Source organism: Sapajus apella, unplaced genomic scaffold (assembly GCF_009761245.1).
Source record: "Sapajus apella isolate SASKATOON/1434 unplaced genomic scaffold, GSC_monkey_1.0 scaffold12, whole genome shotgun sequence".
NCBI lineage: Eukaryota > Metazoa > Chordata > Mammalia > Primates > Cebidae > Sapajus > Sapajus apella.
Genome location: NW_022436952.1, coordinates 17,541,512 through 17,566,961, shown reverse-complemented (window position 1 = coordinate 17,566,961; position 25,450 = coordinate 17,541,512). Strand labels below are relative to the sequence as shown.

General features: G+C 47.1%; 1 protein-coding gene across 1 annotated transcript in view; it reads left to right on the top strand.

Moving 5' to 3' along the window:
* The window catches only part of ADORA2B (adenosine A2b receptor), a 30,764-nt gene extending 5,456 nt beyond the window's left edge, over positions 1–25,308 (top strand). Inside the window, exon 2 of the mRNA XM_032280206.1 lies at positions 24,245–25,308. Within this exon, the coding sequence (XP_032136097.1) occupies positions 24,245–24,908 (664 nt within the window). The 3' untranslated portion in view covers positions 24,909–25,308. The remainder of the gene's footprint in view (positions 1–24,244) is intronic.
* The last annotated feature ends 142 nt before the right edge of the window (positions 25,309–25,450 follow it).

Sequence of the window (25,450 nt, the reverse complement as noted above, 5' to 3'; positions counted from 1 at the left end):
GTCCTCTCAACTCTGCTTCTCAGGCCACGTGGCAGCCTTAAAACCAGCAGGTGCTGTTTATAATCCTGCTGGGACCTCCAGCTGAGACAAGAGGCTGGTTCCCAGCGTGTTGGTTACACAGGGCACACACATGTCTCAGCAGGAGCCAAAGTCTGGCTTGGTCAGTGAGGCTCTCAAACGTGTCTGGAAACCAGGGGTAATTCAATCCCCTCAGGGAGGGTAGAGTCAGCCCGACCTGGCTAGATGGTCATCAGGACCACATAGGAGCTTCAGGGCAGGGGAGATGGAGGCGGACTTGGCATGCATGGGGGGTGCTATGGACAGGTTTCCTCTGAAAGAGGCAGGGAAGGAGGACCTGCTCAAGCCACCTTGGGCCCTGCCCTGGGACTGGAACTTGGAGTTGCCCCCAGAGGGCAAAGGCCTCCTCTCCAGACCAGACACAACCTGCAGAGGCTCTGCATGCCTGGAGGTGGCCAGGTGCCCTGGAGCAGCATGTCCAGGGCAATGGTTCCTGGCCTCGTGCCGTGGCTCTCCACTGAATTCTGAAAAGCACAGTGGCTGCCTTTGGTTGTCTGGAGAAAAAGATGAAGGAACAAAAGTCAACATTTTCCCACTACAGATAATCTGGCTCCTTTCTCAGTGACCATGTGCAGGGCAGGACCCAATCCCTGTATCTCATTCTTCTCATTTGTGATCACAGCATGGGTATACCCTGCAGGGACAGATATGGGGAAGTGTCCTTAGCTATTCTGGACATTGGGATTTTTAGTCTTGTGAATGGCAGCCATTGTTCCCAAGCTGTTTCTGGGTGCCAGGCACTTTACATCCCTAATTTAATCGTTATGACTACCCTATGGGAGCAGATACAATTATCTTCACCACCTCACAGATAGGGAGATGGGAGGTGAAGAGAATTATGTTTAGCCCAGGGTCACGTGGAAGCCAGGACTGAGTCAGCCTATCTTCCCAGGAGCCTTTAACCATCCTGTGAGCAGCTGGAGGGGACTGTACACCCCAAGGTCATCCCGAAACACCCCCTTGATGAGGGGTCCCTTCTAGTGGTGGATGAATAAGGACACCGGCAAATTGTGATTAGATCACTTTAAATGTTACCTGGACAGGCGGGGTGTGGTGGCTCATGCCTGTAATCCCAGTATTTTGGGAGGCCGAGGCCGGCGGATCACCTGAGGTCGGGAGTTCGAGACCAGCCTGGCCAACATGGTGAAACTCTGTCTCTAAAAAAAATAAAAATAAAAAAATATATTTTACCTGGACAAAGAAGACTCCAGCTAAGCCATCCAATGGCTGAGTGAGGAAAGAGGCTAAGCCCTGGCCCTGTGAATGGAATCTCACAGCATTTGCCTGACAGCTGCAAGGCCCTGTGGCTCTCTTCCCACCTGCTCCTCCCTCGGATTGAGGACCTGAGGCCCAGCCTTTCCTTTTGCCTCAGATTCATTACTGACTCCAGAATGGGGCTTTAGACATGGTTATTCTCCCCCGAGGACATTAATATGATCAGCAGTTGGACTCCGAGGCCAAGCGGCAGAGACAGCTCGATGGGCAGTGGGAACTCAATGGCAAAAAGCAAATGTACCTTCTTGGACAGAATGAAAGTGGAGAAAGTGCGCAGGAGCAGGGGGGCTCCTGAGCTGGCCTCAAACCTTGGGAGCCTCGCACCTTGGGGGTGTGAATGGGCACGGGATTCGGGCTGTCATGGGGGACAAGTGGGGGACAGGTCGGGGAGCAGGCAGCTCAAGGAGGGTCTAGAGCTTGCTGAGGGGTTTGGATTTTGTCCTGAAGGTGCTGGTGAGCCCATGAGGAGTTGCATTTATTTTCTATTTTTCTGAGTTAGAAATCAACCAGTGGGCACAGAAGTAAACAGTCAAAAGTACAGAAAGGCACAAAAGGGAAAGCAAGAGCCCTCCACCAGTCCCTCTGCTGGGGGCTGCCCCCAGACTGTTTCTCTTAGCATTTGCCCCAAGGGACACTCTGGGCTGAGTCCTGGTTTTGTGCGCCACCTTGAAGCAGAATCCATTGACTCCCGACCGTGAACCTCGAGGCCGTGGCCCTTGCCAGCCTTCTTCCCTACCCGCCACTTGAATTTCTGTTACGTTTTTTTCCTGTGGACATGTCAGCCTGTATTCCTGTCAGGTGGTGATAGTATCTGCTGACTGTCAAGAAAAATGAGGAAGAGCATGCCCCCCATTCCTTTCCCAGGTCTGCTCCTGGTTTCCGTCAGCGTTGCGGTCACTGTGGGCACGCCGCCTACGTCACCGAGTTTTCCCTTTGGAAAGTAACTCATGCTGCTGTAACGAAACTGAAATGACACAGGGGAAGCTGCGGAGAGTCAGTCACCTGTCTCAGATCTCTACTTTCCTCCTCTGCCTGTCAGAGGCAACCACTATTTCTCATGGCTTCTTCTACACAGACTGGGTATTGAACACATTTGCGTTATACCATGACTTTTATGGTGTTAAGGTTTATACCATTTCTATTTCATGCTATAAAAACGTTTCCTGAACTTTATGTAGAGAGTTTCTGAAAACTGGAAACTGAGAAGGAGCACTTAGGATTGGTTCACTTGTGTCTGTGGTGTTCACCCCGGGATGGAACAGTCCAAATGGAATAGGGAACGCAGGCTGCCCATATGCCTGTGCTTCTCAGGGAGGAACTTTTCATGTCCAGGTCAGATGGATCCTATTTTTATTTTATTTTATTTTTTGAGACGGAGCCTCACTGCAATGACCAGGCTGGAGTGCACTGGTGTGATCTCGGCTCACTACAACCTTTGCTTCCCAAGTTCAAGCAATTCTCCTGCCTCAGCCTCCTGAGTAGCTGGGATTACAGGCACGTGCCACCACACCTGGCTAATTTTTGTGTTTTTAGTAGAGATGGGGTTTCATCATGTTGGCCGGGCTGGTCTCGAACTCCTGACCTCAGGGGATCTGCCCGCCTCAGCCTCCCAACGTGCTGGGATTGTAGGCACGAGCCACCGTGCCTGGCCAGGATCCTATTTTTAGATGCCATCCATTACTCAGACTTTACTCAAAATGATGTCACGCTTTAGCCTGCTTCATGTTTACCATCTGGAAATGAGACAGTTAAAGGAGGAAGCCTGCCTTCCCACATCCTCATGGTCACCCAGCTTCTTAATCACCCTCATGCGGAGCCTCCTCCTGCCCTTGCTACATGTGCCACAAAGCTGTTGGGGCTTCCTTTACTGCTGCTTTGGAGTGGTTCCAGCATTTCCTGTATTCCATATTCTTTTTACTCTTTCTAGGATCCTGTATTTGTTAGACATGGAGATAAACTTTCTGGGTTCTTATGTGTAAAAAATGTTTTTTTGGCCTGGTGCAATGGCTCACACCTGTAATCCCAGCCCATTGGGAGTCTGAGGCAGGAGGATTGCTTGAGCCCAGGAGGTTGAGGCTGCAATGAGCTGTGTTCACACCACTGCACTCCAGCCCGGGCAACAGAATAAGACTCTGTCTCCAAAAAAAAAAGCTTTTATTTCTCACATATGATTGGTTGTTGGATTGGTTGTGGCTAGGAAGTGTTTACCCTCAGAAGTCTGAAGGCATTGCTGTAACACCCGGTATTGCCCATGAAGTCTGGTGTGCCTGTAGTTCTTACCTGTACCTTGTATCTCTGCTCTGGAAACCTTTGGGATTGTTTGATTTTCCTTGGTGTTCTGAAATTTTGTGAGGCTGGGTCTAAATGGTGACTTTCAGTTTTTCCCGTTCATTGAGGATGGCACTAGTAGGTGAACCTTGCCAATCTGAAGACTTCCGTCCGTCTTCAACTCTGAAATTTTTTTTTTTTTTTGACACAAGTTTTGATCACCCAGGCTGGAGTGCAATGGCATGATCTCGGCTCACTGCAACCTCTGCCTCCCGGTTCAAGTGATTCTCCTGCCTCAGCCCCTAAGTAGCTGGGACTATCGGGGCGTGCCACCACGCCTGCCTCATTTTTTGTATTTTTAGTAGAGATGAGGTTTCACCTTGTTAGCCAGGATGGTCTCGATCTCCTGACCTTGTGATCCACCTGCCTTGGCCTCCCAAAGGGCTGGGATTACAGGCCTGAGCCACCATACCAGGCCAGGTCCAAAACTTTAAAAGAACACAGTTGACCCTTGAACAACTTGGGTTTTAACTGTGCAGGTCCACTTAAAATGGACTTTTTTCCAACCAAATGCAGATTGAAACTACAGTATTTGCGGGATGTGAACCTGAGTATACAGCGGGCCAACTTTTCCTCTAATAGGGTTCCTGGGGCCAACTTCAGGACTTTTACATGTGGATTTTGGTATACTTGGGTGCCCTGGGACCAATCCCCTGTGTATAACAAGGGAAAAGTGTATTTTCTTGCTTAATTCCTTCTCTCTATTTCCTCTGGGATTCTCTTTTTTTTCTTTTCTTTTCTTTTTTTTTGAGACAAAGCCCTGCTCTGTCAGCCAGGCTGGAGTGCAGTGGCATGATCTCTGCTCATTGCAACCTCTGCCCCCCCGGGCTCAACCACTTCTCTTGCCTCAGCCTCCCGAGTAGCTGGGATTACAGGTGCCTGCCATAACACCTGGCTAATTTTTGTATTCTTAGTAGAGACGGTGTTTTACCATGTTGGCCAGGCTGGTGTCGAACTCCTGGCCTCACATGATCTACCCGCCTCAGCCTCCCAAAGTGCTGGGATTACAGGGGTGAGCCACTGCGCCCGGCCACCTGTGGGGTTCTTAATAGGCATATGGGAACATCCCCTCCTTTACGGGTGGCTCTTCTCTTACAGCTCCCAGTGCTTCTGCATTCTCTGGAAGAGTTCCTTGACTTTTTTCCTTTGTTCTTCTATATTTTTTTTAAATAAAATTTTAGCCTTTATATGTTTACTTTTGATGAAGACTAAAGGATTTTAAATTGACTTTGAAAAACATTTTTTAGATTCACATGGTTGAGATTCTTTGCGTGGCACAAAGTATACATAACAGAAACTCTTCCCCTCCCCGACCCTTTATCACTAGGTCTCAAGCTGCAGCTTGGGGAGACTGTGGGTGGGGGAGGGGACAAATGCCACAGCTCCTTAGTGGTGGGAGCAGCCCCCAAAGCTGGCCCACAGGCTGTCTTCCTCTAGATTTCTGTTCTGTTCTTAATACCATTCTGATCCCTGCTGTTTGCTAGACTGGAGCATCTCATCCTGGCCATCCATGTTTCTGATTTATGTCTCCATGGTTCATGCTGATGATCCTGTCTGCCTTCTGTTTTTAGAAACTCATCAAAATCTCTGGTTTGCTGATATCACCTTCTGCTTGTTTTTAGGATGATTATAATCGCTCTCCACTTCTGTTTTTAGGATGATTATGGATTTATTTCTCTTTGTGTGTGTGTTTTTTTTTTTGTTTTTTTTTTTTTGTTTGTTTGTTTTTTTTTTGAGACAGAGTTTCACTCTTGTTGCCCAGGCTGGAGTGCAATATCACGGTTTTGGCTCACTGCAACCTCTGCCTCCTGGGTTCAAGTGATTCTCCTGCCTCAGCCTCCCAAGTAGTTGGGATTACAGGCATGCACCACCACGCCTGGCTAATTTTGTATTTTTAGTAGAGAGGAGGTTTCAACCATGTTGACCAGGCCAACTGGTGAACTCCTGACCTCAGGTGATCTCCCTGCCTCAGCCTCCCAAAGTGAAAGGATTACAGGCATGAGCCATCAACCCCGGCCTGTATGTTTTTATTGTCATTAAAATGTGATTTTGTGAGGAGCGATAATTAGGTGGAACTTGGATTGCCAAGGTAGGATTTTAGTTAGGAGTTTGATATAGCCAGGTTTGTATTTTTAAAGTCACTGGTGCAAAGCTGGAGGAAGGAATGGACAGGACAAGATGATATAGGGTAGCCACTTGCCATCCAGGTGAGAAGGAAGAAAGCATGACTAGGGTAGAGGCCATGAAGATGGTGGCAGATTCTAGATAGTGAAGACCTGTAGAACCACAGCTTCTGCACCAGAGAAGGCTGATGTTTGATGCCAGCCATGGAGCTCAGCAAAGCCTGGAGCAGAGGAGCCACAGGTAAAGCCATGCAGCCAACTAAGGAAAGAGTCCTGAGAACCACAGATGGGCCCTGGAGCTGCAATCAGCGAGTGACACCCAGAAATGGGGGTAGTTAGAGCCAAGCTGAGTGGAATTTATGTGTGTGAGATCTGCCATTGTGGACCAATGATGAGTCCGCGCAAGTGATTGGCAAGCAGATCCCATCAATAGCACGTACTCAGTCATGTGCTTCTGGCTGGAAGACAGGGCACACAGGGGACAGGTTCAGGAGGACTTGGTGACTCAGTTGGATGTTGGACATGAGGGAGAGGAAAGACTGCAGGATGACTCCTAGATTTCCAGTTGCCTGGGTGATGCCATCCTGGAGACGGGGGCTTTGACAAAGTGTTGCCTAGGTTGTGCTGAAGGTGCCTGTAGGTTAAGAGATGCAGTAGTGGTTGAGTCTTAGGGAGTTTGGGGCTGCTAGTCCTTCCACCTCGCTCTGGACTCAACTCTTCTGGCTTTAGCGGGAGCCCAGCGCTATTCATTACTGCTGCACAGCAGCCCCATCCCTTCCCCATTTAAACATGTTCAAACTCTTTCCACCCGTCTCTGCCCAGCCTTCTTTGGTGTTCCGCCTGTTTTGTACCAGTCCCGCCTCCTGCAGACTTCCCAAAGGAGCTTTCTATGACATCTCCATTTCCACTGCTGATTTCAGCACCACTGCTAAGTGTTCTTTGTTTTTTTGCTTTTTTTTTAAATGTAGAGAACTGCAAAGCTTTATTGAATGACATTGTAGTAGAACCAGGACCTGTCAGGTACACTTTATTTATTTATTTTTGAGACAGAGCCTTGCTCTGTCGTCGGCTGTAGTGTAGGTGTAGTGGTGTGATCTTGGCCTCATTGAAATGTCCCCCTCCCAGGTTCCTGCCTCAGCCTCCCAAGTAGCTGGGATTACAGGCGTGCGCCAACACACCTGGCTAATTTTTGTGTTTTTAGTAGAGATGGGGTTTCACCATGTGGGCCAGGATGGTCTCAATCTCTTGACTTCGTGATCTGCCTGCCTCAGTCTCCCAACGTGCTGGGATTACAGGCATGAGCCACCACGCCCAGCCTTTTTTTTTTTCTCTTTGAGACAGTCTCACTCTTGTTGCCCAGGCTGGAGTGCAATGGCATGATCTCGGCTCTCTGCAACCTCTGCCCCCAGGTTCAAGCGATTCTCCCGTGTCAGTCTCCAAGTAGCTGGGATTACAAGCATGTGGCACCATGCTTGGCTAATTTTGTATTGTTAGTAGAGATGGGGTTTCTCTATGTTGGTTAGGCTGGTCTTCAACTCCCGACCTCAGGTGATCCACCCGCCTGGGCCTCCCAAAGTGCCGGGATTACAGGTGTGAGCCACTGCACCCAACCCAGGTATACTTCTTAAACCCTCCTTCCATTCACTTCTCGTTGGCCCCATCTCCATGTCTGCCCCATTCGAGGGCAGCAGTTTCCTACCTGGTCTCTGCACCCATCCTTGCCCTTTTAGCTCATTCTTCACATAGCTGCAGTCTTTCTGAAATGAACCCCTGCATGCATCTCCTTCCTTTACCCAGAGCTCCCAGTGCCTTAGGATAACATCCCAGATCCCTCCCTTGCCCCTGCTACCCCCCTGGTCTGGGGCCTAGATCTGCTGCTGGCCTCATCCAGCTCCTCTCTTTCCTTCGTTTCTCCGCCCTGACTTCTCAAGACCCCTCTCAGTTCCTGAGGCCTACGGAGCTCAGGCCTTTGCGCATGCTTTTCCCTCTGCCTGCGATGACCTTCTCTCTACCTCTTTGCCTGCTGATTCTTCCTTATTTTCGCTGTGCCCCTTAAAATGACATTCCCTCTGGGAGGAACACAGGGCTCTTTTGCAGCTCTCTGCATACTTGCAGCTGTTTTCTTAATTATTTGTAATTTAAGTTTTGCCATCCTGTCTCTATTATGAGCAGAGCTCATGTGTGTTGCTTTCTCATTATCCCCAGTACATTGTCCAGTCACTGACTTGGCTTGTGACATATTTAAGAGTTGGCAGTATGCATGTGCATGCAAATGAATGAACACATGTCTCTCTGTGTGCATACTCGGGGGTGGGATTAGCTCTAAACCGATGAGCTTGTTACCTAGAGATAAGACTCCCAGCCAGGCGTGGTGGCCCACACCGGTAATCCCAGCACTTTCGGAGGCCGAGGTGGGTGGATCACGAGGTCAGGGTTTTAAGACCAGCCCGGCCAACAAGGTGAAACCCCGTCTCTATTAAAAATGCAAAAAATTAGCCAGCCGTGGTGGTGCGCACCTGTAATCCCAGCTACTCTGGAGGCTGAGACAGGAGAATCGCTGGAACCCAGGAGGCGGAGGTTGTGGTGAGCGGAGATCATGCCATTGCACTCCAGCCTGGGCAACAGTGTGAGACTACATCTCAAAGAAAAAAGATTCCCGTGTTGGGTGTTCTGAGAGGAGAGGTAGGAGAAACTGAAGAGGCAGAAAAGCTAGACTGGCCTCACTAAAACCAGCAGAGAGACTTTGGTGGGGAACAGTTAGCAGTGTTACAGAGGGATAAAACACCTCCTAAATTTAGCGTTTTCAGAAATCATTTAGCAACCTAGTATTTTTTGGCTTTTTGTTTTTTTTGAGATGGAGTCTAGCTCTGTCACCCAGGCTGGAGTACAGTGGCCCAATCTCGGCTCACTGCAACCTCCACCTCCCAGGTTCAAGCTATTCTCCTGCCTCAGCCTCCCTAGTAGCTGGGATTACAGGCACCCACCCCCACACCCAGCTATTTTTTGTATTTTTAGTGGAGGCAGGGTTTCACTGTGTTGGCCAGACTGGTCTCGAACTCCTGACCTTGTGATCTGCCCACTCGGCCTCCCAAAGTGCAGGGATTACAAGTGGGAGCCACCACACTCAGCCAGCAACCTAGTTTTTTAATTGCAGGGACTTTATGAGTACAGTACCTATGTGCATCTGTTTGACTCATCTAACGAAGTTTGTGGTTTCAGAAATAATGAGTCATTCTGAAGCCGTGTATTTTTTCACAACTTTTATGTTGCACAAGTCATACAGTGAATTCTTATATGCCTTTCACTTACATTCACAAATTGTGAATATTTTGCTACATTTGGTTTCTCACTCTCATACACATACACTGGCACAACCATCACATTCAGAAATTTTAATAGGTATCACAGTCTATAGTCAGATGTTCCCAATTATCCCAATCATATCTTTATAGTTGCTCTTTTTAAAAAGTCCAGGTTCTATTAAAAGGCCATGTTTGCATTTAATATGTTCCTTTAATCTGAAAGAGTTCCTCAGTTTTTTGTTTGTTTTAGTCTTTCAAGACTAATATTTTCACCTGGGCGTGGTGGCTCACATCTGTAATGGGAGGCCGAGCAAGAGGATCACTTGAGGCCAGAAGTTCAAGACCAGCCTGGGCAACACAGCAAGACCCTATGAAAAATAAGAAAGTTCGCCAGGTGTGGTGGTGCATGGCTGTAGTCCTAGCTACTCAGGAGGCTGAGGTGGGAGGATTGCTTGAGCCCAGGAGTTCAAGGTTACAGTGAGTTATTAGGTTGGTGCAAAAGTAATTGTGGTTTTGCCATTTAAAAAAGGAGAAAAACTGCTATTACTTTTGCACCACCCTAATATAATAGTGAGTGTACCACTGTGCCTGGGCCACAGATTGAGACCTTGTCTCAAAACAAACAAACAAACAAAAAACATTTTTGAGCTCAGGTTGTTTTGCCAAATGTCCCTCAATTTGAGTTTGGTTGTTTCCTTATGGTAACATTCAGGTTAAACCTTTTTGGTGGCAATACTGTCTACATGGGTGATGTTGCGTCCTCAGTCAGTCTGTCAAGTAGGAAGGCACACAAAGTCAGTTTCTTCCATTGTTGGTCTAAATCTGATCACATGGTGCAGGTTGTATCTGCCAGGGTTCTACACTGTAATGGTATGTTTTCTCCATTGATTATTCTTGCCTGAATGAGTTATTACTATTGTCTTAGTCCATTCTGTGCTGTTGTAACAATGCCACAGACTGTGTAACTTATAATTAAAACAAATTTATTCCCACAGTTACGAAGGCTGGGAAGTCTAATATCAAGGTGCCAGCATCTGGTGAGGGCCTTCTTCCTGCATCATCCCATGGCAGAAAGTGAGAGGGTAAGAGAGGTGAGAGAGTGAGCAAGCAAGAGAGGGCTGCACTTGCTTTTATAAAAGAACCCTTCTCAAGATAATGAACCCACTCCCATGATAATGGCATTAATTCATTCATGAGGCCAGAGCCCTCATGACCTGATCACCTCTTCAAGGTCACACCTCTCAGCACTATTGCATAGGAGATTAAGTTTCTAACACATGAACTCTGGGGGACACATTCAAATCACAGCAACTGTGGTGATTATAAAATGGTAATTTTCAGGCCAGGTTCTGTGGCTCACACCTGTAATCCCAGCACTTTGGGAGGCCGAGGTGGGCAGATCACTTGAGGTCAGGAGTTCAAGACCAGCCTGGCCAACATGGTGAAACCCCATCTCTACTAAAAATACAAAAATTAGCCAGGCTTGATGGTGGGAACCTATAATCCCAGTAACTCAGGAGGCTGAGGCACAAGAATCGCTTGAATCTGGGAGACGGAGGTTGCAGTGAGCCGAGATTGCATCACTGCACTCAAGCCTGGGTGATGGAGCGAGACTCAGTCTCGAAAAACAAAACAAAACAAATTGGTAATTTTCTTTTTTTCTCATTCCCTCCACATTTATCAGTTTGTATTCTTCTGTAAAGACATTTTCTTAATGTCAATATGGACTTAGGGAATTTTATTTTCATTAAATGAGTTATAATCCATTCCTATTATTTATTTTGATGTCCAAATTCAGCCAATGAGAGAGGGCCCCTGCAAGATCACTTCTGTTTGAGTGTTCCCATTGTTTTTTGAGCACTTTCTTATATTTTGGGATAGAAAGGTATTCTAGGCTCACATTATATTTTCCAATTTGAGTACCAGCCATTTTCCAAAGAGCCTTGCTTCCTTTTAGTGTAGAATTATATATAGAAACCAATATTTGGGTAGATTTGCCCAGTGCTACTGGGGTATCATTTTCTCTGGGCCCTAGCAATAAACAGAGGTAGGAGGAGACTTTTTGTTTTTGTTTTTGAGATGGAGTCTTGGACTGTCACCCAGGCTGGAGTGCAATGGCATGATCTCGGCTCACTGCAACCTCTGTCTCCAGGTTCACACTATTCTCCTGCTCAGCCTCCCGAGTAGCTGGGACTACAGGCGCATACTACCACACCCAGCTAATTTTTTGTATTTTTAGTAGAGATGGGGTTTCACTATGTTAGTCAGACTGGTCTGGAACTCCTGACCTCATGATCCACCAGCCTCAGCCTCCCAGAGTGCTGGGATTATAGGCATGAGCCACTGCACCTGGCCTTTTTTTTTTTTTTTTTAATAGTGAATCACAAGACATCTTGCTTACAGTAGAATGCCATCTAATTAATGAGAAGGAATGATTGAGTTAAGCAAATCACCATTTCACAACTGTCACAGTAAGAACTGATTCAGGCAAGAATCATCAATAGGTGCTAAAACTCATGGGTGAAAGTTTGATGAGGAGTAAGATACTTACAGTCCCCAAACATACCACAAATACCTACTAATTAAAATGGGAAAGGTAGTTATGATGGAGAAACCTGGCAGATACCACATCAACCAAGTGCCTTCTGATGTCCTCTTCTCACTGGTCGTTTGTGTATATGGTGGCTGATGCTTTTGACAGTTAATGTCACATCTGAGGCAGTGTTCCATAACCCCAGTCTTGGGAGGGCACCTTTTACGGCAGAGGACAGATTGTGCTATTCTCTCTTTTGGTCTGGTTACAGTCAGGGACCCTTTCTCTCAGGGGCTGCTTCTTTTATGGGAAAGAGATCAGAGTCTGGAGCCTAGCAACTTTGGGCTATCTCTGTGTCCCATGTGATCCATGAAAACAGTGCAAAAGAATCACCAAAACTAGGCCCAAAGGGGAACGCTGGGAAACCTGGTCCTGGCCTCTATCCTCAGTCTCAACTGGTTGAGTCACTGGCGGACCACCCTGGATTGCCTCTTCTTGCCATAGGAAGCTGGTGGGGACTGCTGCCAACTTTCTTTACTGCGACCTGCATTTCCCATCTGTCGTTCTTAGGTGACTGTGCAGGACAAATGACATCTCTCCCAGCCACTTTTACATATGGCAGTAGGCTCAGCTCAGGCTCAGCCAGGTCCACCACTGGAATTCAGACATGTCTGAACTTGCTGGAGTAGATGAGAACCCTCCAGGAGCCACAGCAGCCCAGGGCCAGGGCCTCCTGGGAAGACTCGGCCTGAAAGTAACCTCTGGTGACCACACCTTGCTGTCAAGTGGGCAGGCAGGCACTGTCCTTTCCTCAGACTGATCTGCAGGCTGTAGCTATGACCATCTGCAGAGACAAGGTGGTTTGCCCTCAGGACACAGATGGCAGAGAGGCCTGCTTCCCATTCCAAGTCCTGAACTTCACATAAGTAAAATCGAATAGTATCTACTTTTTTTTTTTTTTGAGGTGGAGTTTTGCTCTTTTTTCCCAGGCTGGAGTGTAATGGCATGATCTTGGCTCACTGCAACCTCTGCCTCCCCGGTTCAAGCAATTCCCCTGCCTCAGCCTCCCAAGTAGCTAGGATTACAGGCATGCGCCACCATGCCCAGCTGATTTTGTATTTTTTTTTTAGTAGAGACGGGGTTTCTCTGTGTTGGACAGGCTGGTCTTGAACTCCTGACCTCAGATGATCTGCCTGCCTCAGCCTCCCAAAGTGCTGGGATTATAGGTGTGAGCTACCATGCCTGGCCTTATTTATATATATATTTAAATATAAGAATGGTTTTATTTATTCCTTAAATGTTTGGTAGAATTAATTAGTGAAGTCATCTGGGCCTAAAATTTTCTTTGTGGGAAGGTTTAAAATGATTAGTTTTAGGCCAGGCACAGTGGCTCATGCCTTAATTCCAGCACTTTGGGAGGCTGAGGCAGGTGGATCACCAGAAGTCAGAATTTCAAGACCGGCCAGGCGCGGTGGCTCATACCTGTAATCCTAGCACTTTGGGAAGCTGAGGTGGGTGGATCACCTGAAGTCAGGAGTTCGAGACCAGCCTGACCAACATGGTGAAACGCCGTCTTTATTTAAAAAAAAAAAAAAAGAAGAAGTTCAAGACCAGACTAGCTAGCTGGTAAAACCCCATCTCTACTAAAAATACAAAAAAATTAGCCGGGCATGGTGGCAGGCACCTGTAGTCCCAGCTACTTGGAAGGCTGAGGCAGGAGAATGGCTTGAACCCAGGAGGCGGAGGTTGCAGTGAGCCGAGATCACGCCACTGCACTCACATTCCAGCCTGGGCAACAAGAGTGAGACTCCGTCTCAAAAAAAAAAAAGATGAATTATAGTGCTATTAAAATTTCGGTTCTTTTTCTGTTCGTGAATATTTTTTAAAAAACCCTTTTATAGCTCGGTCCCATGGGAAACCTGAAAAACGAGAGGCTGTTTAGAGGCTCATGATAAAAATATCCCCTCTTATATAGCCTCTAGTGGTTTACAAGCTGAAGCTGAAACCATGTTCACGCACTTGATGCCCTGCTTCGTTTACAACTCCCAACTGGGTGTTCAACACGTATCTTTGATTAAGAAGGCAGGATTCTGTTCCCTTCTTATAAACTCAGGCTTTCTCTGACCATTTGCTTGCCAGGCAGTGTTAGGCATTTTGGATACAGCTGTGAGTCTGTTCCATGGCGGAGCTCATCCTTCAGTGGAAAGAGACAGAAAATGCAGTTGTGTGGTAGGTACACGGGAGAGGTGCTCTGGGCGGTCATGAGCTGCTGTGAATGCTTCGGAGCAGATAAGCTGCTCTGCTTCCATGTGAACTTCTGTACTGTGAATTAATTCACGCGTGGCAGGTGAGCAGGGGAAGGATGTTGGTATAATGCATGTTTCTTTGGTTCACCTGTGATTTTGTCTAGGCAAAGGAGGTGGAATAGAGGGAGGAGAATGAGAGTTTTCAGCAGGAAAGGAGAAAGCCCTCTGGCTGCTCTGCTGGAGGAGCCCCTGTGGGCTTCTAGGAACAAGAAATAAAACCACTGGCACTCCCAGAGAAAAGCCACATCTCCTAGCCTGTTGGGGTCTTGGCGGTGGCAGGCTATGGCTGCCTCCAGGCCCAACTTAGTAACAGTCCCCTGGCTCAGAGCTCCTCTTTCATCTGCACTGTCTTGGCACCTGTCAGCCTTGCTCTAATTAAAGTTTGCTAGGATTTCTATTTTACTTTTTTGGCCCATTTTTAATACCCATGGTGGCACCCTCTCGCCCCACTGAACTGCCTGCCTGGGTAGCCCAAAAGATTTTGTTAGTGCTCTAGTGACAACGTTTTGTAGGTTTGAGTGGTTTGCCCTAGCCCCATTTTTCACAGAAGTCCTGTTAATTATGTGCAATAAGATAACATGAAGTTTTCTTTTTCTTTTTTCTTCTTTTTTTGAGATGTAGTTTCGCTCCCGTTGCCCAGGCTGGAGTGCAGTGGCATGATCTCACCTCACTGCAACCTTTGCCTCCCTGGTTCAAGCGTTTCTCCTGCCTCAGCCTCCCATGTAGCTGAGGTTACAGGCATGTGACACCATGCCTGGCTAATTTTGTATTTTTAGTAGAGATGGGGTTTTACTGTGCTGGTCAGGCTGGTCTCGAGCTCCTGACCTCAGGTGATCCACCCGCCTTGGCCTCCCAAAATACTGGGATTACGCCCAGCAACAAAAGATTTTCTAAGAATGTATATATTGCTTTATAGCAGAAATGTATGTATTTCACAGGAATTTAAAACTTGTGAGCTAGATAGACTGTAAAGGGAGGTGAGGTGTGAGAAGGAGCGTGGCTCCTAAACAATTTCCCTAAACAATCAGGAAACAATGTTAAGAAGTGGCAGTAGAACTCTATGTGCATTTACTTAGCAATCTGCATTTACAAAGTGCTTTGTACACATTCTATGTTAAAAGCCTTGGCAGCAGCTTGGAGGTGGGTTCTGGGGCCAGTGTTTCTGATGGGAAGCTCAGGCTCCAACCAGCCTGTGGCTGGATTGACCAGGCTCAGTGTCACTCCCTGGGTAGCTGCCCTTGAGGATCTAAGCAGGAGCACCCTGAGAGCTGGGAATTGATTTCTAAGCCTGGTTTGAGCTGAGGGCCACAGAGCCAGAGCAGGAGGAGACCCTGCCCCAGAAATAGGCCAGCGCTTGTTATGCAGGCTTTGGCGGTTCCCGTTTCCTTATGTAACCTCAGTGTTCATGCTGTTCTCTTTTGTTGATTCCCTCCATGTGACTGTTTTTCTATCAATCTCCTTAGCTAATGAGCTCCTTATGAGGAGAATGGATGGATCAGAGCACAGCTCCGTACACAGTGGTGGGGCACAGTCATTTCCCAAAGTGTGGACTTTCCCAGAACTCCCTTTTTGTGTGGGCCTGTAAAGGCTGGGATTGTTCCTGCCTTGTTTGAAATAATAAAGCTGCCTGTGTTTCCTGTGTTCACTTTTCAGTTGCCTGTTATTCACTCTCCTACACTTGGGGCAGCTGTCTGCTTCCCTGGCCTCACTGCAGTGCCCAGTGCCCTCTGCAGCAGAGCAGTGACTGCCATGGGCGGGTGAACAGAAGGACGTGGCCCATGCCCTTCAGGAATGTTTTAGGGAGATGGACACACACATGCAGACGTGAGGGTGTTCTGGAGCGCAGGGAGTGAGGCAGTCAGCAGCAAGGGTTAGGCCTGGGGAGGGAGACGGGCCTGGAAAGAGGATGGAGGCCCAGTAGGAAGTAGGAAAGAAGAGGGCCTAGCAGGCAGTTACCAGAGCCCTCCTGCCATGCCAGAGTCCCCAGGGGTTTGTTCCTTCCAGTGTCCTGCTCAATGCAGGGACACCTGCTTGGTTTTTTTTGTTTGTTTGTTTGTTTGAGACAGAGTCTCACTCTGTTGCCCAGGCTGGAGTGCAATGGTGCGATCTTGGCTCACTGCAACCTCTGCCTCCTGGGTTCAAGCAATTCTTCTCCCTCAGCCTCCCCAGTAGCTGGGATTACAGACATGCACCACCACCCCAGGCTAGCTTTTGTATTTTCAGTAGAGATGGGGTTTCACCATATTGGCCAGCTGGTCTCGAACTCCTGACCTCAGGTGATCCACCCACCTTGGCCTCCCAAAGTACTGGGATTACAGGAATGAGCCACCGTGCCCGGCCACGCCTGCTTGCCTTCTGCAGCATCCCTGTCTCCTACCCTCTGCCTGGGTCCAACTGTCCTGCCATTATGGAGCTGGAGCTCTGGTGCTAAAAGTGCTTCTGTTGGCCGGGCACGTTGGCTCACGCCTGTAATCCCAGCACTTTGGGAGGCTGAGGCAGGTAGATCACGAGGTCAAGAGGTCAAGACTATCCTGGTCAACATGGTGAAACCTCGTCTCTACTAAAACTACAAAAAATTAGCTGGGCATGGTGGCGTGTGCCTGTAATCCCAGCTACTCAGGAGGCTGAGGCAGGAGAATTGCCTGAACCCAGGAGGCGGAGGTTGCGGTGAGCCGAGATTGCGCCATTGCATTCCAGCCTGGGTAACAAGAGCGAAACTCCATCTTAAAAAAAAAAAAAAAAAAAAAAGTGCTTCTGTCTTTGGAGCCTCTGAGCAGGAGAAAATCCCCAAACTGTTTGCTCTCGCAACAATCAACACAGAAGATTTCTGTGACCAGACGTGTGGGGATTTCTCCTTACCAACAAGCAAGCAGTCCATTCTGCAGCAGACACCAGTTGAGTGTCCTCTGGTTCAATTCTGACACTGTCTTCCTGGAGACAGCATCAGATCCCAGAGGTTGAGGGCTCAGTCCCACAAGACTGCCCCCCACTTCCAATCAGCTATAAATCAGGGATTCCACAATCCCTTCCTTGGGTTTAATTTGCTAGAGTGGCTCACAGAACTCGGGAACATTTATATAAGTTTTCTGGTTTATTATAAAGGATATTACAGGTTGGGCACAGTGGCTTACACCCATAATCCCAGCACTTTGGGAGGCCGTGGCAGGTGGATCACCTGAGGTCAGGAGTTTGAGACCAGCCTGGCCAACACGGCGAAACCCCATCTCTACTAAAAAAAACAAACAAACAAAAAAACAAAAATTAGCCGGGTGTGGTGACGAGTGCCTGTAATCCATGCTACTTGGGAGGCTGAGGCAAGAGAACCGCTTGAACCCAGGAGGCGGAAGTTATATTGAGCCAAGATCACATCATTGCACTCCGGTCTGGAGGACAGAGTGAGACTCCATCTCAAAAAATTTTTAAAAATTTTAAGAAATGATATTACAGAGGACATAGATGAAGAGATACACAGGGCGAGGTGTGAGAAGGAGCGTGGCATTTCCATGCCCTCCTTGGGCGCACCACCCTACAGGAACCTCCATGTATTCGGTTGTCCTGAAGCTCTCCATACCCTTTCCTCTTAGCCCTTTTTTGGATTCTTCGTTGGATAGATATGACTGAAGCATGGACGACTGGGTGGACATGTGAGTAGATGAAAGGGGGATGATCTGAGACTGATAGGCTGAGTGGGGAAACTCAGCAAAGCTTATCTGTTCAGATGCTTCTTGGCCTCTCTGTGCACCTTCTTCTAGGGGAGGGGCAGGACCCCTTCTGAAGTGGGGGTTGTATGACTCACAATCAAACAAGGTAGGTCAGAGAATTTCTTTGTGATCGGCTCCAAGACAGAAAGACAGAGGAAGGTATATATTTAGTTATCATGGCCTGTCTTGGGGAGAAGTAACAAGGGCTATGGGAGTTACGAGCCAGGAACTGTGACCGAAGCCAACACAGCTGACCCTGAACAGCACAGGTTTGAATCTCCAGGTTCACTTGTACATGAATTTTTTTCAACAAAATGTGACTGAAAATGCAGTATTCCTGAGATGTGAAACCCACGTATACGGAGGGCTGCTGATGGCGGAACTAAGTATGTGAGGACTTCGGCACACGTGGGGGTCCTGCAACCAACCCCCTGTGCGGACATACTGCAGGGTGACTGTACACACATACTGTGACGTCGCAGAGCACACACCTGCTTCCCACAGAGGTTGTGCCAAGCAGTCTGGTTATGTCCGCCAGCACGCCTCTTTTTTCTGTCCTTGAGGACTGCCTCCCAGGAGGGTGGCAGAAGCCCCTTCCTTCAAGTCTTCAAGCCGCTGACCTATGGCTGGGTGGTCAGGTGGAGGAGGGAGCTGGGATTTGTGAGATAAACACATAAGAGCTGTAGATTCCTATGCAGGAAAACAGCTGTTTGGGGCAAACTTGGAATCAGATTAGACTAGGTCTGTGTCCTGACTGCAATTTAGCAGCAGCAGGCACATCACATAGGCTTTCTGAGTCCTGGCTTCCACATCTGTAAACTAAAGACAGCAGCTCTCAGGAGGCGTGATTTGATGAGATGCGAGAGGTCCACATCCCAGAGCTGCCCAAAGAGCAGGTGCGTAGGCGGAGGTAGCGTGCCATGGATGTGTCTGGACAGCTGGGGGAGGATCTGCAGACATCTGTCACCAAAACTTGTAGTTTGGTTGTGCGATTCTTCCTCTGCCTCAGCTGGTGACTTTTTCTATCCTCCTCTGAGGTGACAGCAGTTCTTGAAGGAGATGCTGCTCCATCTTCTTACCGCTCAACTGTCCCCCTCTGTGCACTGGCGCTATTCTTGTCCATCCTGCTACAGCTGAGGAAGTGTCTTTCCCCATGTACCCTGGACCCTGCATCCTCCACCTGCTCCCATTCTTGCCTGTTGTAGTAATCTGTCCCCTTTTCCTGCATCTTCTCTATTATTATTTTCAGCAGTATGCTCACATCCACCATTCTCTTCATCTTTATCCCACTCCTCCTTTAATCCTTTTTCAGGAAATTCAGACACGCAGGGGGAAACACTAAGGAATCATCCTGGAGTCTTCACCTTCCCGCACGTGGTCAATCGTCAAGATCTGTTGGTTCTCCCTCCAAAGCGTGTATCCGTTTCCATCATCTTTGCTGTCACCCTGGCCCCAGTCGATGTTTTCTCGAGTCAACTACTGAAATAGTTTCCTATCTGATCTCTCTGCTTTTCTTCTGGCTCCCCTCAAATTCAGTTTCTGTACTCTGGCCAGGTGACCTTTATACAACATAAATCAGTGCCATCCCCTGCTTAAAAGCCTTCCAGGGGTCCCAGTGCCTATGAATTGGCCCCTGACTCGCCTTGGGCTCATTTTCCTGCATGACAGCCTTATTAGCACATGCTGTTCTCTCTGCCTGGAATGTTCTACTTTTCAGATTTCTCACTCCTCAACCTTTAGCTTTCTGCCTGAAAGCCCCTCCTGACCTCCTGCATCCAAGGCCTCTGGTTTTCCTTTATCAGTGCATCCTATTCATTTTGGTATAGCTGAACCCATCCCAATTCATAATTTCATATTTATATGTGTACTTACTGATTTCTTTCCTATTAGCTTATGTTCCACGAGGGCAGGAATTGTATTTTCAGTGCCTAGCAAAATGTGTGGTACAATGGAATACCTCTTCAAATGAAGCCATGAACCAACAGGGAAGAGAGGTGGTGATGGAGGTTCACAGAGAAGGCAGTGACCAGCTACCCCACTGATTGAATTAGCTGCTTTTCCTTATCTGAGATAAGGCATGAGAGTTTTGCACATGTGTAGGATTCAGCAGTTGCGAGAAGTTCAGATATGGGTGGATTCCAGTTGTTCTGAAATCTAGTGGGAAGCCACCCCCATGAACAACCCCTGTATGTACACTGTACCCCAAATATAAATTGTTTTTAAAAAAATGTAAAATAAGAGGCAGCGTGACAGAGTGCAAGGAACACAGGCCTCTGAGCACTGATTTAGCTTCTGGTCTTTGGTTTGTGTATTAGCTTTGTTTTTCTTATTTTAGTTGTGAAATAAGAGAGATTGGACTAGAAAGATAAAAGTCCTCTCCAGTTTGGATGCCTTAACAGAGTACCTAACAGTGTTATCAGCAATCAAGACATCTAGTTATCTTTTGAAACCAGAATATGAAGAAACCATGATGGCTGTAGGGTCAGTGTCGTGGTTCAAAGGTGTCACCAAGGACCCAGACTCTCCTGTTTTCTTCTGCTTTGCTCCAGGCTTGTCTCTCATGGTCACAATGTGGCTGCTGCAGCTCTAGGCATCACAGCCTTCCACAAGAGCATCAAAAGCAGAAAAGGATGGGCATGGGCAGAGCTCTCCTCATGCGTCTCTCTCTCTTCATCAGGAAGTAAAATCTTTCCTGGAGGTCCCCTAGCAGAGGTCCTTGTGTGTCTCTGTCAGAACCATTTCATGTAGCCACTTGACCAATCATGAGAATGGAAGTGCCATAATTTCCTTATCCCAAATATAAATTCATCCCCCAGAGCTGCCCTGTTATCTGCTGTACTTGATAGAGTTCAGTCCTGTGAACAAAGGAGTAAGGGCAGGCTGCTGTACGGGCTGCCTTGTGGAACTGAAGTTCTGTGATTCTAAGTGCTCCGTCTTTGGGAGGCTTCCTTGTTATGCTGCAGGGACTAACTGTGTTATTCACATCTCCAGTGAGGCAATGGCAAAAAATAACTTTTTTTTTTTTTTTTGAGGAAGGCTTTACATTCCTGAATGAGATGGGAAACAGAAAGGGTTTGGCCAAGAAAGATTCAGTGAGAAACTGAGCCCGGCAGGTCATCTGCGGTATAGGGGCCCACAGTTGAGCTGTCTGTTGCTAAGAGGGAGTAGAAAAGATTAGAGATCACTCTAAATTATGAGGCAAGACCTCAGTTCACTTCCTCAGTACACTACTGGTTCTTCTGCATGTCCAGGCTGCAACCTCAAGTATTCTTAGTAAGTAGAATCTTTCTTTAAAGCTGCTTAATAAAGTCAGATAACAAATGATGAATATATTGTATCTGCTAGGGGACCTCCAGTCCTTTTTGTAGGTCCTAGTCCTTTTAGTTTGTTTTTTTTTGAGATGAAGTCTCACTCTGTCGCCCAGACTGGAGTGCAATGGCACGATCTTGGCTCATTGCATCCTCCACCTCTTGGGTTCAGGCAATTTTCCTGCCTTAGCCTCCTGAGTAGCTGGATTACAGGTGCCCACCACCATGTCTAGCTAATTTTTGTATTTTTAGGAGAGACAGGGTTTCACCATGTTGGCCAGGCTGGTCTCGAGTGCCTGACCTTAAGTGATCCGCCCGCCTTGGCCTCCTGAAGTGCTGGGATTACAGGTTCGTGAGCCACCGTGCCTAGCCTATAATGGCTATGTTAAGAACATACTATGTGCCGGGCACTATGAGAGGTCCTGGGGATACCAATACAAGGGGACAAGGTCCTAGTCTTTAAGAGGCTGACATTCCAGTTTAGGGCTACCACATGCATCAGATAAGTCAGCTCTATGGGGCAGGAGAATGGGAGTGATCATGTCTACCTAAGAGGTAACCAAGAAAGGAAGTTAACTGGTAAGAGCAACAGATGCTTTGATGTTGAGAATAGCATGGGCCAGAGGGAGCCATTGGTCAAGAATGACAGGCACTGGACATGTGGAGCTGAGGCTGGAAGGCTCTGCAGCCTTGCTGGGAAGTGCACACCTTACCCTGCAGGCAAAGGAAACAAACGCTTCCTATTGGCAAGTCTTCAGGTAATGTCAATCAAATTATTTCCCAGTTTTCTCCCAGAGATTACAGAAGGATTTTATTTCATTTACTTAATACATTACATTGATTATGTTCATTTTTACATTAGATATGTATTATGGACCAGTTGTTAACAAAATTTATACCTTTGCTATAAACCATGGACAGACTATAGCAAAATGTCTAAAAGGTATATTATGGTATCTGTTGCTCTTATAAGATAAGCTGGCTTATCTGATATACATGTCATATCCCTCGACTGAAATGTCAACTTCTTAAGGACTAGGACCTTGTCCCTTTGTATTGGTATCCCCAGTAGTGATTTCTAGTATTTTTTTTTTTTGAGACGGAATCTTACTCTATTACCCAGGAAGGAGTGCAGTGGCGTGATCTCGGCTCACTGCAACCTCTGCTGCCTGGGTTCAAGCAATTCTTCTGCCTTGGCCTCGAGAGTACCTGAGCTTACAGGCACCTGCCACCGTGCCGAGCTAATTTTTATATTTTTAGTAGAGACGGGGTTTCACTATCTTGGCCAGGCTGGTCTTGAACTTCTGACCTCGTGATCTATCTGCCTCAGCCTCCCAAAGTGCTGGGATTACAGGTGTGAGCCACTGCACCTGGCGGTTTCTAGTATTTTTGTTTTTTTGAGACAAGGTCTCGCTCTGTCACCCAGGCTGGAGTGCAGTGCTGCAATCACAGCTCACTGCAGCTTCAACCTCCTGGGCTCAAGTAATCCTGACTCTCCCACTTCATTCTCCTGAGTAGGTGGAACCACAGATGTACACCACCCTGCCCAGCTAAGTTTTGTATTTTTTTTGTAGAGATGGACCATTACTGCCCAGGCAAGTCTCAAACTCCTGGATCCAATGGCTTAAAAATGACCAAAAAATTTAATATTTGCTATTTCCCAATTTTTATCAACTATGCTACTAGCATTTGTCAGTAGACATGGGCATTGCCAGAACTGTTGTTCTCCAGCAGTCTGCAGAGGTATTCAGAAATGATTCTGCCCGTAGTCCTCGGCAAATCTCTTGTGTTAGTTGTAGGAAGCCAAAAAGATCCTTGCCTGGAGCCCCTGCCTCAGGCCTTTGTTTAAGTGTCACCTTATCCAGTTCTGCCTGTCCTGATAGTTCTTACTCTGCTTTTTTATTTTTCATAACACACACATCTCCATACTGTTTACTAACTTGTATTTGTTTATCCCTGCTAGACTCTAAGTCTCTTAAAATTTAGTAGGGATCTTTGTGTGTTCTGTTCACTGGTGTATCTCAAGCACCTAGAACAGGGTTCCCCAACCCCTGGGCCACAGATTAGTACTGGTCCGTGGCCTGTTAGGAACCAGGCCACACACAGCAGAAGGTGAGCAGGCAGGAGAGCATTACCTCCTGATCTCGGTGACCTGCAGATCAGCAGCATTAGATTCTCATAGGAGCTGAACCCTATTTTGAAGTATGCACACAGCGCATCTAGGTTGTGTGCTCCTTATGAGAATCTAATGCATCCCTTCCACCCCCAGTCTGTGGAAAAATTGTCTTCCATGAAACTGGTCCCTGGGTGCCAAAGAAGTTGGGGACCACTGACTTAGACCAATGCTTTACAGAAGACCTAGACTCAAAGGGCAGTAACTCGGTAATTAGGAAGTATAGGAAGTTTCCTTCTGAATTCTTTTATCTGGCAAAAAAAAGGAAGTCAGTCAGTTCTTGGAAACGTGACTTGAAGCAAAATGATGCACTGTATAACAAAGCCAATTTTACCACAGTTGATATAGTTTAAAAAAAAAAAAACCTTCAGCTGAATTCAATTTAAAAGAGCTTAATTTAGCAAGAATGATTCACAAATTGCACAGCCTGCTGACCAGAGTAGGCTCAGAGACTCCAGTGCAGTCTCACGGTTTAAGAGAATTTATGGACAGAAAAAGGAAAGTGATGTACGGAAAATGGAAGTGAGGTACAGAAACAGCTGGATTGGTTATAGCTTGGCATTTGCCCTATTTGAACACGGTTTGAACAGTTGGCCACATTTGATTGGCCAAAAGTCGAGGATTGGCACAAGAGTAGGCTTCAGTCTGTATACACCTCCACTTATTACAGTTCCTGATGTACATACAGAGAAACCTTTAGGCTGAATGTAAAATATGTAAGGAGGCAGCTAAAATTTATTTAACAATATAAACAAGAGTTAACTTCCTATGACACATACAGTATGTGATTTCATTTGAAGTCACAGTTTGCAAGAACCTACCGTGGAAGTTAAGTAAGGACTTAACAGCACTCCCTTAAGGCTTCTCCGCCTCTTGTCATTGGCCATCCTTTTGTCACTAAACGGAAAGGAGTTACTAAGTCAAGAAAGAAGATCTTATTGAGCTTGCTACAACAAGCTGCTCATCCCTGCTTGCATGTCTTTAGTAATAAGGATAAACAGCATGGTGCCCTGGAAGGTGAACTTAAGGGTCATGGAAATAAAGAGGAGGTGGGGTCTTAGATTCTGATTGCAGAGCACTATAAACTGACCATAACAGATGGTGTTCTTTTAAACAGGTATAAAAGTTTGGTCACTGGGACTCGAGCAAGAGGGGTCATTGCTGTCCTCTGGGTCCTTGCCTTTGGCATCGGATTGACTCCATTCCTGGGGTGGAACAGTAAAGACAGTGCCACCAGCAACTGCACAGAGCCCTGGGATGGATCCACGAATGAAAGCTGCTGCCTTGTGAAGTGTCTCTTTGAAAATGTGGTCCCCATGAGCTACATGGTATATTTCAATTTCTTTGGGTGTGTTCTGCCCCCACTGCTTATAATGCTGGTGATCTACATCAAGATCTTCATGGTGGCCTGCAGGCAGCTTCAGCGCACTGAGCTGATGGACCACTCGAGGACTACCCTCCAGCGGGAGATCCATGCGGCCAAATCGCTGGCCATGATTGTGGGGATTTTTGCCCTGTGCTGGCTACCAGTGCATGCTATTAACTGTGTCACTCTTTTCCAGCCAGCTCAGGGTAAAAATAAGCCCAAGTGGGCAATGAATATGGCCATTCTTCTGTCACATGCCAATTCCGTTGTCAATCCCATTGTCTATGCTTACCGGAACCGAGACTTCCGCTATACTTTTCACAAAATTATCTCCAGGTATCTTCTCTGCCAAACAGATGTCAAGAGTGGGAATGGTCAGGCTGGGGCACAGCCTGCTCTTGGTGTGGGCCTATGATCTAGGCTCTGGCGTCTTCAAGAAGATACAAATCCACAATAAACAAAGATGACACGGCTGGCGGATTCTCACTGTGAAAGATAGCTACACCTCACAAGGAAATCGACTGCCTCTCTTGGGCACTTCCCTGGAGCTACCACATATCTAGCTAATATGTATGTGTTACTAGTAGGCTCCAAGAGTTGACAAATATATTTATGATCTATTCAGCTGCTTTTACTGTGTGGATGATGCTGATAGCTTGAATGGATTCTAACAGACTGTTTTGTTTTTAAAAGTCTGCCTTGTTTATGGTGGAAAATTACTGAAATTATTTTACTGTGAAACACTGAACTATTATAATGCAAATATTTTTTAACTTAGAGGCAATGGAAAAATAAAAGTTGGCTGTACTAAAAATATATACTTGCTCCTAGGAAGGTGACCTCAAAAATTAAAGGTATAATTATTTGGCCAGGCACGGTGGTTCATGCCTGTAATCCCAGCACTTTGGGAGGCCAAAGCAGGTGGATTACAAGGTCAGGAGTTCGAGACCAGCCTGT